Source organism: Chrysemys picta, chromosome 7 (assembly GCF_011386835.1).
Source record: "Chrysemys picta bellii isolate R12L10 chromosome 7, ASM1138683v2, whole genome shotgun sequence".
NCBI lineage: Eukaryota > Metazoa > Chordata > Testudines > Emydidae > Chrysemys > Chrysemys picta.
This window is the reverse complement of record NC_088797.1, coordinates 87,079,578-87,093,032: the sequence shown is the minus strand read 5'-3', so window position 1 is coordinate 87,093,032 and position 13,455 is coordinate 87,079,578. Positions and strand designations below refer to the sequence as shown.

The 13,455-nt window shown below is 46.2% G+C and overlaps 1 protein-coding gene across 1 annotated transcript in view; it reads left to right on the top strand.

Annotated features, from left to right (window-relative positions):
• The first annotated feature begins 483 nt into the window (after positions 1-483).
• Positions 484-13,455, top strand: part of UNC5B (unc-5 netrin receptor B) — a 152,253-nt gene continuing 139,281 nt past the window's right edge. Inside the window, 1 exon segment of the mRNA XM_005281868.5 lies at positions 484-834. Coding sequence (XP_005281925.2) covers positions 744-834 — 91 coding nt within the window. The 5' untranslated portion in view covers positions 484-743.

Here is a 13,455-nt window from a genome sequence, read left to right as displayed (position 1 = left end):
TGTATAAAGCTGAGAGCGAGCTGAGGGGAAGGGGGGGGCTTGAGGGACGCGGCATGAGGGAGGAAGATGTGGGCCATTGAGGAAAGGGAAAAGGGGGAGGCAGAAAAGAAATTGACGGGCGAAGAGGTTCCAAGCGGGCTGGAGGGAAGTGCCGAGCGGCTCCAGCTCCGGCTTTCACTGCGGATCCAGCCAGCCGGGTTTTCCGCTGCGCGTTGCTGCCGGAGCGGCGTGGGCCGTTCCGAACTCCCTGCCGCCCCCCTGCGCCCTGCCCACGCCGCTGCTGCGGCTGTCGGCTCCCCCTCGTGGCCCCCCGCCGCCCCCCTGCGCCTGGGCTCCAGCGTGCGGGACACCTTGGCAGTGTGGCAGGAGCCGGGCTGGGGGCAGGATGCAAGTGCCGTGCTAGACGCAGCGCCCGGGCAGGGAGGCGGCGGCAGGAGGAGCCTGCAGTGATGCGCACCCAGCGGCCGCTCCTCTGACACGCTCTCCTTGGCACCCAACTTGGGAGGGGAGCTGCCCAGCCTGGCACCGGCGGGATCCAGCGGCAGGGGCGGGACCCTTCCCCGGGCTCGCCTCCCTCGCCTTGCCGAGACCCGCGTCCCCCAAGCGCGTCGGGAGGAGGCGATCCCGGGCCGGGGAAGTGCCGGGGAGCTGGGGGGCTCGGGGCGAAGCAGGCAGCCGAGGAGAAGGAAGGAGCCTGGGAGCCAGCCCCGAGGGGACGGACACAGACGCTCAGCCGGGGAGCGATGCCTTCAGCTCGGAGCCGGGCCGTCTCCGCGCCCGGGGTGCTGCTCCTGGCTCTGATGCTGCACTGCAACTTCGGGCGCTGCGGAGCAGGTAAGGAACCGAATCAACAAGATGGTATGAACGAGCCGCGGCGCCTGTGCGCCCGGCCACCGCCGGCCTTCTCTCTCCGCCGGGGTCGGGCTGGGCGCCCACAGGGGAGGCAGCCCCCCGGAGCCCCTCCAAAGTTTGCCCTCGCTCTCGGCTTCTGAAGTGCACGTTTGTTCCCTTCTGCCTCCGGCTGGGTCCGCGCTGTTCAGCGGCGGCAGGAATGCGAGCTGGGCTTTAATAACAGGCTCGCCGTCAGGAAAATCGCTGCTTTGCTGGCCCCGTGGCGGCTTCCGAGGCTGAGCCGTTTTTAAGTCATTGAAAACCGAGAAACGTTCCCATTCTATTTGGAGAGAAAACTGGAGCAAATTATTCCACATCTGCACCGGGCTGGTTTCCCACTACTCCCTAACTAGTGATTTAGGGGGAGCTGGAAGAAACCAAGCTATTTCAGTCCGGCCAGAGAGGGGAAGAGGGTTATTCACTAACTCTTCCCGTACTTTTGGTTACCTCGTTGATTAATTTTGCACAAGTGAAAATGCTTCACACTCAAGGGTAGCCCCAGGCAGGAGATTACTTTGGATTCGGGGTGTAGCATTTGAGAAGTGGGTTTTTACTTTGATTGTTGTTTTTATGAAGTTGGAAACTGTTGGTAGAAGAGGAAGGCAAATTGGACATGGATGTTAAATGGTGGCACAGAGAAAGAATGACACCATTAAATACCTCTAAAAGGGGGTTTAAAAAATGTTTGTTCAGCCCATCAGTTACTTGTAAGACCGTGAGTAAAGAAGTGGGAATAGGGCCTGCCAGTGCATTTCCAACCCCTCAAACTATGGGCCCTGTTCTTCCACCTTTGCCTCAGTTGACAATAGTCTCATTGAAGCCCTTGAGGCGATCCACCGGTGAGCACAGGTAGTAAAAGGGTCTCATGCAAGGGAAATAGGAGCATGCTCACGTTTGCAGAAATACAGTTCAACTTTAGTAGCTGACTCTGCCACTCCTTAGGTTTGCTGAGTAGCATCTTACTTCAGGATTAGTTCCATGTCTAATCCTGGAATAAGATGTTACTCAAAGGCCCTTGTTTGTATAATATCTTTCATATGAACTACACAACCTCAGATGCTTTCCTCTAAGGTAAATAATTATAGTGGGAAGAATTAAGAGGTCTAGGCAAGGGAGAAAATAAATATCTTCAGATGAAACTAGAAAGGAGTTGGAGAATGAATGAGCAGTATTAGTTTTGCCTTTTTAGCTGCAGTATTTACTGCTGAAGGCCTCAAATTCCAGGGGAAAGAGGGGACCAGAGTTTGGACCTTTCAGATGGTCAGATTACTTTTGCAGTAAGAAACAGTGTAGAAGTTTTGACCCTCTAGTGTCAGGAGGGTGAGTCAAAGTCCTCTTCCAGTGGATCATTGACATTTTTGCCTATCGGATTGCTGATGACTGTGTATGTTATGTTCTGCCTGTATATTAAAGAGACCTTTCTGTGGTGGAAGGGAAGGAGACAGTACACTATCTAATTAGGTAGGTACACCACATGTTTTTGTGCTTCTTAATCCTTTTGTATCATGTGCTGTAGAAAAGTGTAACAGACTCTTAAGTTACTGGTCCAAAGGAAAAGGGATTCTCTCTCAGGCCAATGCATGATCTACTATGAGAACACTGGTCCATCTTTAAGCTGTTCTGTGTATCTGAGACCTGCTTTTTGGCAGAGCTTTAGAACAACAGATGGAATTTTTTGTATGTCAGACAGTTTTGAAATCTAAGGCTAAATTGAAGGACAGATATGCAAAGACTATATTGGTGACAATTTGTGTCTAGTTAAATATTTATAATTGGCAATGGTTGCTACCCTGTGCAGCAGCTAATATTTTGCTAGTCTCATAGGCTGAGTGCCTTTCTTTTCTAGTTCAGTGTTTGTTACAGTTCTAAAAAGTTGCAACACTTATAATTTGATCTTGGCTAATTATAATCTGTCCAGAGTCTGGTATTTAAAGATGTATTTTGAAGTTGCAGTTAATGATAGGGGGAAGGTTCAGTACTGAATGGAGAACATTGTTTAAAGGGATTCAGGAATGTGAAATAGGAGCACTGGCTTAAGAACATTCAGAGTATGTTTACGAATGTGCAGTACTACAAATTAAAGAGAAGTAAAGCAATAGAGCAGATATTCCAAATCAAAGGCTCAATTCTGCGTTCTTTGTGCACCCAAAACACCCACTGAACTCAATGGGAAACTTGGGTGTGCAAGAAGCATGGGATTGGGCCCCCGCACAATATGGAGACACTGAATGGAGAAAGTGGGCCTGTTTTGAATTAATATTAATAACTAAGGTGCATTTCTTTGAAAATGATGATTTGGAGGCCACGGATGAGGGAGAGGAAGGGAGACAAGGAAGCCCAACTGAGTGGGTGACTTGCAAGCTGCCCCTGCTATTAACTCAACTTTGTGATTCATATTCTTACTGATGTTTTGTTTTGTTTTGTTGGCAGGGAGAATTACATCCCTGCTTACAATTTCATTCTATTCAATAATCCGGAAAAACTAGAGGTGCAGTTCGAATTATGGGCATAGGGGCTTCTTACTGTGGGAATAAAAAAAGGCCAATGTAGTAATCATTGCAACCACTGAACTCTAGAATTACCTTTTAATTATGGACTCTGATTTCTTATTGATTCAAACATGGAATTGAATCATGTTCTTCTCATACTTGATCTTAATTTTGTAAATCAGGCTGCCATGGTCAGACTAAGTTACCTAAGCCTTTTCTAACAGCTCCCAAAATTTCCTAGGGGCAAACAGATCTGGTGATCATGAGTCATTTAAAGTGAGCCCTTCAAGTTGTTTGTGTGTGTTTGTGATTTCCCCTCCTCCCCCCCAAATAACTAAGGAGCATGTATCCTGTTTCCTACCCCCATCCCTGGTTCCTATGATAAAATTCAGCTGCATGCTACCCAGAATGACTTTACTTTTGATGCCTGGCCTCTCTTTATCTCTTGATTCTGCACCATTTATCCTTTGTCACCCTCCAGCAAAAGGAAAATAAAGGTGCGAGTGTTTTCCCTTTAAGTGCAGATATAAAAAGATGTCTTCAGCTTTAGATCTCAAAAGTGAGGCTCTATAAAGTTTGATGGCTGTGGAGTTTGGAAGAGACCATAACTATAAATGTCAGACCTTTGGAGTGGCCTGTCCGCCTGTGACAAGCAGACAGCTTGTAATCTTTGTTGAAACTTTAAAGCCTAACTAACATAGCTGGTCATTTTCCTCCCATATTGTGAAGAAAGAGGATGACAATGGAATGTGGTAGGTGTGTGTCACCAGAACTGGATGTTGTGCAGATTTGTCCTCGTCTTGTTAAAAGCATTTTTTGACAATGTGATCTTACAGGAAAATGAACCAAGCCTTCATTTTAAAGGGTAATTAAAGATGAGTAGGAATTTTGAGAGTGTTTCTCAACTAGAAGATTTAACCCCTCAGCATGCTTCACTTAGGAAGATTTATCTTTTACAAAGGTACTGTTTACAATGTGGGGGAGGGGAAATAAGGGTTGGGGGGATGGACTAGTTTTAATGAGCTGGACCTTTGCTTCTAGAGACTGACATTAGATTTCAGTCCTGGGTCAGCATAAGTGAAAATGAGTTGGTTGTTTGCAAGCTTGACCCATAATAGGGAATGTTTGTCCATTTAGGGACTACAAAGACAAGGGAAAAAAACCACACAAATATTCTGGCACGGTTAGCACTGTGTGCTTCAGGGAGACTCAATCTATTGGAATATAATAGTGTGGTGCAAGTCAGGATTTCAGTGCGTTGGCAAAGTTGAACAGAGGCCAGGGGAACTGGGATTAGTAAGGGTGCTGCAGGTCAGGATTTAGGTGCATTGTCAGAGCTGCAGGGCTCAGGATGCGGATTAGAATGGGGTGCTGCAGGTCAAGATTGAAGCATGGTGGCAGAACTGTGTGGGTGCCCAAGACTGGAATAGCAGGCTGAGTGCAGGTTTAGAAAGAAAAGCATTGGATTAGATCTATATGTGTGGGAAGGTCATACAGCTCCTGTCCTGCCCAGTCTGTCTGACGCTATCTGTCCTCTAGTTTTGTGAGCACTAAACTCAGAGTTAAAGTATAATTAAAGGAAGAAAAGGAATTAAAAACAGGGTGGGGAAAAGTTGAATATGAGGCCTGACAGGAGAGATTTATTCTCTTCTTTTTAATGGAAGAGAACTTTAATATTTTTTATTGCGCTGTATTTTCTGTTAAAGAGGGAAGTGATGTTTAGGGTTTTATTTATCTTTCGAGAGCTTTCAGTAGAGAAACAGTAGGAGTATTCCTTCCTTTGAGTTTCTTTGTTGCTCCAGAAAATGTTACTACCACCCCGATCATAAGGTTTGCTTGATGGGAATTCATTGCCATTCTGTGACACGGAGCTGATTTTGTTGTGCATTTGGTTTTTGTTAGAATTGGCATGTACAACTTGGAACAAGGATCACAAGCTCTCTAGGGTACCTTTTTCCCTCTCCCTCTTTCTTCCCCCACACCTCAGTGCCAACTCTATGTGGGTTGTGTAGTGGCTGTGAAAAAATGGAGTGTGATGTTGTGACACTGACTACCATGCTGTACCAGAAACAGCGTGAACCTCTGATTGTTTATTGCAAGGTAACACCATCGCTTCTGTTTGACAAAGATATGGGCCAACACGCAGATGGCTTTAAAAAAATAGATACACTGGTGTTTATCCTACTTGACAGAGATGGAATCTCTGGGAGCCTAGGATTAAAATAGCAGGTCAGGATTGAGATGCATGAGCAGAGCTGTATGATGAAAGTTTCACAGCACTGCCTGCACCATGCTAGGTTTTCTCCAGCGCTGTCAGTTTTGCACTTTCATCACTTTTTGAAGGGGTCTTACCCCTGGGTCTCTTGCCCATTAATATACAGAAAAGGTAACAGGAAAGAGAAGGAAACTTCTTGTCCCCAGCCAGGATTGCAGGCCCTTGCCTACCTGATATGGGTACATTAAGGTGTAGGCTTCTTCAGGCACCATAGCCCCAAATACACAGCCAGGGGCACCTCTGGATCCTCTGAGCTAGAGAGCCTTAATTGAGGATCTGTAGTTTTCAGTTTGACCCTTTCATAATAGACCCCAGGCAAACTATTGGGAAGACAGTGCAGTAACAAAATAAGCTAGCACCATTATCCCAAACTAATTGGAAAGTGGATGCCTATGGAATTCTACATGCTGATTATGTGAATCCCAGTGGAATTCCTCCCAAGTGATGTCATTGCAACTGTATGGCAAAGGGAGAGAGACATTAGATTGACCAGTCAGTGAAGCCAGAAATTGCATAGGAAAGAGACCTGCTTGGCTGAAATCAGCGGTGTTTGAACTTCTCCTATGTTGTCTATTGCCCCCCCCCCCTTATTCTTGGACTGCGTCCCCTTCCTAAAATAAAAAGCAGGTCCCCTCTTGCTGTCTCATTAAACTAAATGTTTCTATTAAGAACAGTGAAGCTGTGAAAATGACACCGTGGGGTTCTGTGTTTAGGACTTCAGGTGCCATTTTCTTTGCTTGCAAATCTAAAGATTTTTCTAACCAGCAACTCTGCAAACACAGCCTGAAAAGTCAAGTTGTGTCCTGTATGACTGGTGGTAACATAGGAGACAGATTCTACAGTTAGACCCTGAAGGGCAGTGAAGCTGATGCTGTACAGACCAGATTGGAATCCAGGTCCCTTTCCCTTTGCTGCACTAGCTGTGTGATGCTAACAGGAATAAAAGTTTGTCAGGAAAGAGAGCTCATATGACTGGACGACTCCAGGGAGCAGATCTGTATTGAGTAAGATGGTCTCTTTACTTAGTTTCTTTTCTGATTGTAATGACACTTTAAAGTCACTAGTTCCATGACTTCCCCCTTTATGGTGTATTTTAACATGAGCTGGCATGCAGTGTGATTCCTGTAGGTAAATGGGAGTTCCACATTCTGAGCTACTTTTTCTTTCTTTCTTTCGTTCTTTCATTCTTCCTTTCTTTCAAAAGACACACAGGCCTGGCTGAGTGGCTTGATGCCGTCACCAAAAAGGCGCCCACATGGCTAATATTTGGGTTCCTGGATTTGCTGGCAGTGTGTCTGGAGAGCAGGCAGGAAGTGGCAAGCACTGAGGTGATGATGGAAGGGGCTGTAACGAGTCTGCGAGGAGTTCATTACAGCAGATGTTAGTGCCGTAAAGCCACAGGTTCCTGCTGTTTCTTATTCGCTTATGTCCTTTCAGCTTTAGCAATGCTAATGTTAGTGAAAACATTTGCTGAAGTGGAGTTATAAATTACAAATCTCTTCTCACCCCAACCCCCCCAGGTCTTGTCTTTCCTCTTCTCTTCATCTTTCTCTTTTGTTTGCCTCTTTCCTTCCCTTCTACATAACAGCAGCAGAGTCAGTGGAAACTTGCACATTTCTCCCCTGCAACAAAGAGTGCGTATTAGCATCTCTTTAGCAATGTGGGTTTAATTCAGTGCTGTTCAGCAAACACCACTCTGTTACTGTCTACACACTCCCTCCTTCGCTCCCCAAGTATGCTGACACTCATTCACATGCATCCTGCACACAATAGCACACTCCTGATCACCAGCCCACATGCAAGGACCTCGACCCCCTCCCCCTCGCTTGCCTTCTCCCAGTCTTATATAAATGATTTACCCAAGAAGCTGTGATGTTGATAATGATGCATGGCCTGGAAATAATTCTCACCTTGCACGATCTAGCTGCAATAATCTCACTGTAACTCTTTATCTCTTTCATGACAGAGATACTTGTTTCTCCGCTGATGAAGAGAGGGGTGTGCATGTGCGCGTGTGTGGGTGCATTAAAGAAGAAGCAGTAGAGTTTGACTCTGGTAAAGCTTTCCCCTGTGGATGGGGAGGGTTGAAGTAAAGAGGAGTCCAAGTGCAGTAGCTGGTGTTGGGAGTGGACATTCCATCGGAGGATAACAACACCTCAGAATCCCTTGGGTGTTCCTCCAGGTGCTCAGGATTTAGGATTGCTGCAGAGAAAGCTGGAGAGCGACTGCCCTGGACCTTCTCGGTGACCTTGATCTCGGTTTGTTTTCCCAGTTTGAGGCTGAGCTGTTGCCCTGATCTGATTGTTAATGAAAACCTGCTTTATTTGTCCCCAAAAAGGTTGTTTTCCCCTGAAGGCCTTTCTAGGCTCCATTGTGATTGAACTGACTCGCCTCTGCTGGCTACTTGGGAAGAGAGGCAGATGTACACAGGCACCCACAGTACCTGTTAAAGAGGAAACAGCAGGGGGTAACTTCCTTCTTTCCCAACTGGGTGTTCCATGTATTCCTATTTAAACAAGGGTGAAAAAGAGAGACCGTGGAAGTGAGTGATGGCAGCTGGGATTACTGATCCTCAAGAAGTCTGGGCTGTGGTGGAACCAGATTCTGTTCCCGTGCTTTCACCAGTCTCTGTTATATTTTCACCCACAACACACTTTAAACCCTTCATGTGGTTATTCCTGGTGATGCCTGTCTTTTTTTTGAGCTCCCACCCTGGAATCTGCTGTGAGCAAGGGGCTGGATTCTAGGGATGCCATTTATGTGTAACATTTAGGATTTGTATCAAAAGATTTCATAGCCCCTATTGCAAACGAGAACACTTTCAGGTACACTTAAATTGGTTTTGTTTAATCTTTTTTAAGCCTTGTTCCTTTCAATCTGGAGTAAGTTTTGTCACTTTGCTGCAGTGTTGGGAATCCAGACACAATAGCTCTGTTGTGCTAATGCTTGAGAACTAGAAAGGGGCTCAGTGCAAATCAGTGAAGTTGGCTAAGTGCATTGCGATTACTTTCTGCATGTCACTCAGCATAGGCAAACAGCACACATTGCTCTTCTAAAATCCCTTCTGGTCTAATAATTAAAGGTGGTACTAGGGGTGTAAGGAAAGAACATGTCTATTTCTTTAAATATGACAACTGCAGTTGAGTGAAATTAATACTTACTTGCCCATTGTAGCTATGTTTAGAAATATCCTTTTTGTGTGTGTGAGAAAAGGGAAGGACTTGGGAAAGAACAACTAGAAATTACTTGAGCAGGTTGAAAAATGGGGGGAAATTTTGTGCGGAATTCATCCTTTTTTGTCAAAATCTCAAACTTCATCCCAATTTTGAAATTCAGAAAATGTTGCTCAGCTCTATGCTTACCAGAAAGTAGAATGACTTTTTTGTGTAAAATTCATCCCATATTTTAATAAAACTTTCATTGCAAAATCAAAATTTGGAAAATTTCATCTACTCTAGAAATTGGTCTACATGAAATTAAGTACTTTTTTTTTTTAAAACAAATAAAGTGCAGTAACTCTTCGTCCCATGGCATAGCCCAGCTATCTTTCCAGCTAAGAAGGATTGGCTGGGACTCCTTTCCATGATATAGTTTACTTGACCAGAGTAGATGGTGCTATTGACTGAACTATGGGACTCCCTTCCACACCACAGAGAGGCTACTGATGCTGAGTGAAATCCTGGCCTTGATGAAGTCAGTGGGAGTTTTGCCACTGACTTCAGTGGGTCCAGGATTTTATTTGCTGTTTCCACAGCATTTCTAGTCCTTTGAGCTTGAGGAACGAGAGCCTAGAACACAAAATAGGGTTTCTTCCTGAATGAAGGAGGCTGTTTTGTATTTCCTTTGAATGGGTCTGCTACGCCCCAGCCATGTGTAGGCCTGTGACTGAAGTGGATTGTGATTTTATTTTTCACCAGTGGGGCATATTTCTCAGTAGAGCTCTAGATTCCCCTTCTCACCAAGCATCATTCCTGCATGAGCACACCAGAGAGAAGGAAAGTCAAAGTGCGCTATCTTCTCCCTGAACCAGAGCTCTTCTCTATGACGACCTTATCCAAAGTCCATAAAAGTCAACGAGAGTCTTTCCATTGATTCAGTGGGCTTTGGATAGTAGCAGTGCTGCTATAAAGACAGATGGATTGGTATATGCACCACAGGATCTGCATGCCGTTGCACCAAAATGTATCTGCAGTCCACTTAACACTACACAGCAAAGAACAATTGTTATCTATTTTTGCAGTGTAGACATAAAACGATCCCTAACATGACAGGTGCGGTTGGACCTAGCAAAGAGTCAGTACATGCCTGAAGAATGAAAGCCTTGCCTGTTGCCATAAGAAATGTTACATCATGAAAATGAAGGTATTTGGTATCTGTCTTAAAGCCCTAGCTCCTGTTATTGCATGAGAATCTCATCATTTTATTTTTTTGTTTGTTTTGAAGTAAGTTTCTAGCCCTCATAGTTGTGGAGAAAAGCTAGAAAACATGACGTCCAAAAGGTTCGGAAAATGGAAAGCAAATAAGAAGAACCCAAAATATATTATTTTTCAAATCTCATGACTTTGAGGGGGCCTGACTCATGACTTTGGAATGCCTGTGGTTGGTAATACTGTGCCCTACATAGAGGCAGGGGAAAGCAGCCTTCTCTTGCTCTGAAACCAATTCCCCCTTTAAAGTGCCAGACTGGGTGCAAGCACCACAGCTATTGTGTTCTGTGTGTCACACAGTTGCCAGAAGCCACTTCTTTATCCCCTTTGTGTGTCTGCTAAGTTGGGGCCCTCTTGATAGGGTCTTCTTTACTGCCGCTGGTCATGGCAGGCTACATTTAATTTGGCTCATGGGGAAGCTTGGCTGGCCGTGAAATAGGCCATGGCAGGCTGCACGTGGACACTCTCTCTCCCCGGCCGTATGCTGTACACCTCTGTGTCAGTATGAATGGAGGAGGTGGGGAAATCGGGCATGAACTCTTAGACACTGAGGACTTGCCTGTTCTGTTGAGTCTGCTGATTTAGAAAAGGAAAGATCCAGCACAAACCCCACAGTTCAAACAAGAATTCAACTGGGAAGACTATGCAAAGCAACACTTAAAAATAGGGCCCTACCAAATTCACGGCCCATTTTGGTCAATTTCACGGTCATAGGATTTTAAAAATCGTAAATTTCACGATTTCAGCTGTTTAAATCTGAAATTTCACGGTGTTGTAATTGTAGGGGTCTTCACCCAAAAAGGAGTTGTGTGTGTGTGTGTGTGGGGGGTGTCACAAGGTTATTGTGGGGGGATAGCGGTACTGCTACCCTTACTTATGTGCTACTGCTGGCGGCAGTGCTGCCTTCAGAGCTGAGCAGCTGGAGAGCCGTCCCTGCTGCCTGGGAGCCCAGTTCTGAAAGCAGAGACATCGCCAGCAACAATACAGAAGTAAGGATGACGTGTTGTGGTATTGCCACCCTTACTTCTGTGCTGCTACCCGCAGAGCTGGGCCCTTAGTCAGCAGCCGCCACTCTCCGGCTGCCCAGCTCTGAAGGCAGCAGCGCAGAAGTAAGGGTGGCATGGTATGGTATCGCCACCCTTATTTCTGTACTGCTGCTGGCAGGGCACTGCCTTCAGAGGTGGGTGCCCAGCCAACAGCTGCTGCTCTCCAGCCGCCCAGCTCTGAAGGCAGCACAGAAGTAAGGGTGACAATACTGCGACCCCCCCCTAAAATAACCTTGAAACCCCCCTGCAACTCCCTTTTGGGTCAGGACCCCCAATTTGAGAAACGCTGGTCGCCCCGTGAAATCTGTATAGTATAGGATAAAAGCACACAAAAGACCAGATTTCACGGTCTGACACGTTTTTCATGGCCGTGAATTTGGTAGGGCCCAACTTAAAAAGGAGAAGGAATATGAACTAAGTATTTAATGCAGGACCTGCTCCAGGATGTCCCACATAGCTCACACCCTTCAGTGGGTCACTAAGGGCAGGTCTTCACTACGGGGGGGGGGGGGGGGTCGATTTAAGATACGCAAATTCAGCTATGCGAATAGTGTAGCTGAATTCGACCTATCGGAGCCGACTTACCCCGCTGTGAGGACGGCGGCAAAATCGACCTCCGCGGCTCCCCGTCGACAGCGCTTACTCCCACCTCCGCTGGTGGAGTAAGAGCGTCGATTCGGGGATCGATTGTCGCGTCCTGACGAGACGCGATAATTTGATCCCCGAGAGATCGATCACTACCCGCCGATTCAGGCGGGTAGAGTAGACCCAGCCTTAATCTGTGTGTGCCTCCTTCCCCATTCCAGCCTATCATGCACAGCTGACAGCCTACTAGGTGCTCCCTGTAATGTGCTCTTGCAATTCATTCCATTCTGTCCTTCAGGAGCTACATCCCCTCCCACGAGGTCACTCAAACTTCCTTTGTTGTTTGTTTCTTGTCCCAGAAAGTCCTTCAGGCCCTGCACCCCTTTCATTAGGTCTCTTTAGCGCTCTATTGTTGTTTATGAGAAAACAGATAAGGCTGTAAATATGCAGGATACTTTACAAACTTGTATAAAGATATGCTCCCTACTTTGGAGGGCTTAGAGTATAAATAAGATAAGGAGGACAGCTCTTCAGGGGATGGAATTGCCAGTGGTAAGAAGGGAGGGGAGATTGAATGAGGAGCGAGCTGTGTTTTAAGGAGGAGAAAGGGGGTGTTTGGCAGGTAAGGACATAGGGAGTGTAGAGGGCAAGATCTAAGGAGGAAAGCAGCCAAGAGTAAGAGGAGGAGACAAATGGAGGAGTATGGCTAGAGGACTGGGAAGAGTGTAGGTGAAGGGAGAGGGGATGGGGCAGAACTATAGGTGAGGACAAGAGGACATAGAGCCTTGCAGGTGAAAATGAGGAGTTTGCTTTCCTGTCTCTTACAGCATCAGATTCAACAGAGAATTTCAAACAGGAAGAAAAAGGTGCCTTTAACAGTGGGATTTTAGACAGACTCTGAGGAGACAGCTGCAATGATCAAGGCAAGAGATGAGCAGCATGTGGAGGGAGTCTGTGAGGAAAGGGCAGATTTTGTGTGCTATGTGTTTTGTTTCCCCTCCCATCCTGCCCTGTAGGACCCACACCGTCTCACTAGGTCACTTAAATGGCCTGTGTGCTCTGTTCATCATACCAGCCTGCCCTGCAGGACTCCCACCCTCTTTGCTGCTAGTAGGTCACTGTAATTCCCCTTGCAATGCTTCCATATTTATTCCACAGCTCCCTTGCTGAAGACTCTTCAGTAGGTCCATAATCACCCTTTTAGACCCTGGAAAATAACAGGAGAGGAGATAATAATTGCTGACCTTGCTCAGTGCCATCATTTGAATATTAATGTGGTTTTGTGGGAGAAAAGAGAGGGAATATCTGTTCACAAAGGCCCTGTGAGAAATCCTTGAAACTGCCTGAAGTGTGTGTGAGATTCATGTCCACATCCCTATGCATGTGTGTGAATGTCTGTAGCTACACCTGAAGGCCTGGATTATATACTTTGTTCTTGTATGACACTTTCCACCTGAGGCTCTCCAAACACTTTACCAATCTCAGAAACACCCCCTTGTGGTAAATATGATCATTCCCATTTCACAGCTAGAGAAAACAGAGGTCAAATAGCTTCTTTAGAGTCATGTAGGAAGCCTGTGACAGAGCCAGAAATAGAACCCAAGTCTCCGGAGTGCTAGTTCTGTGCCTTAACCACAAGGCCATGCTTCTTCCTGGAGCTTTGTTTCTGCAGATGAAATATTTCCAATGAACTGGTGGGGAAGCATTTATTGTCATTGAAATGTGGGGCTTAGTTCACATAG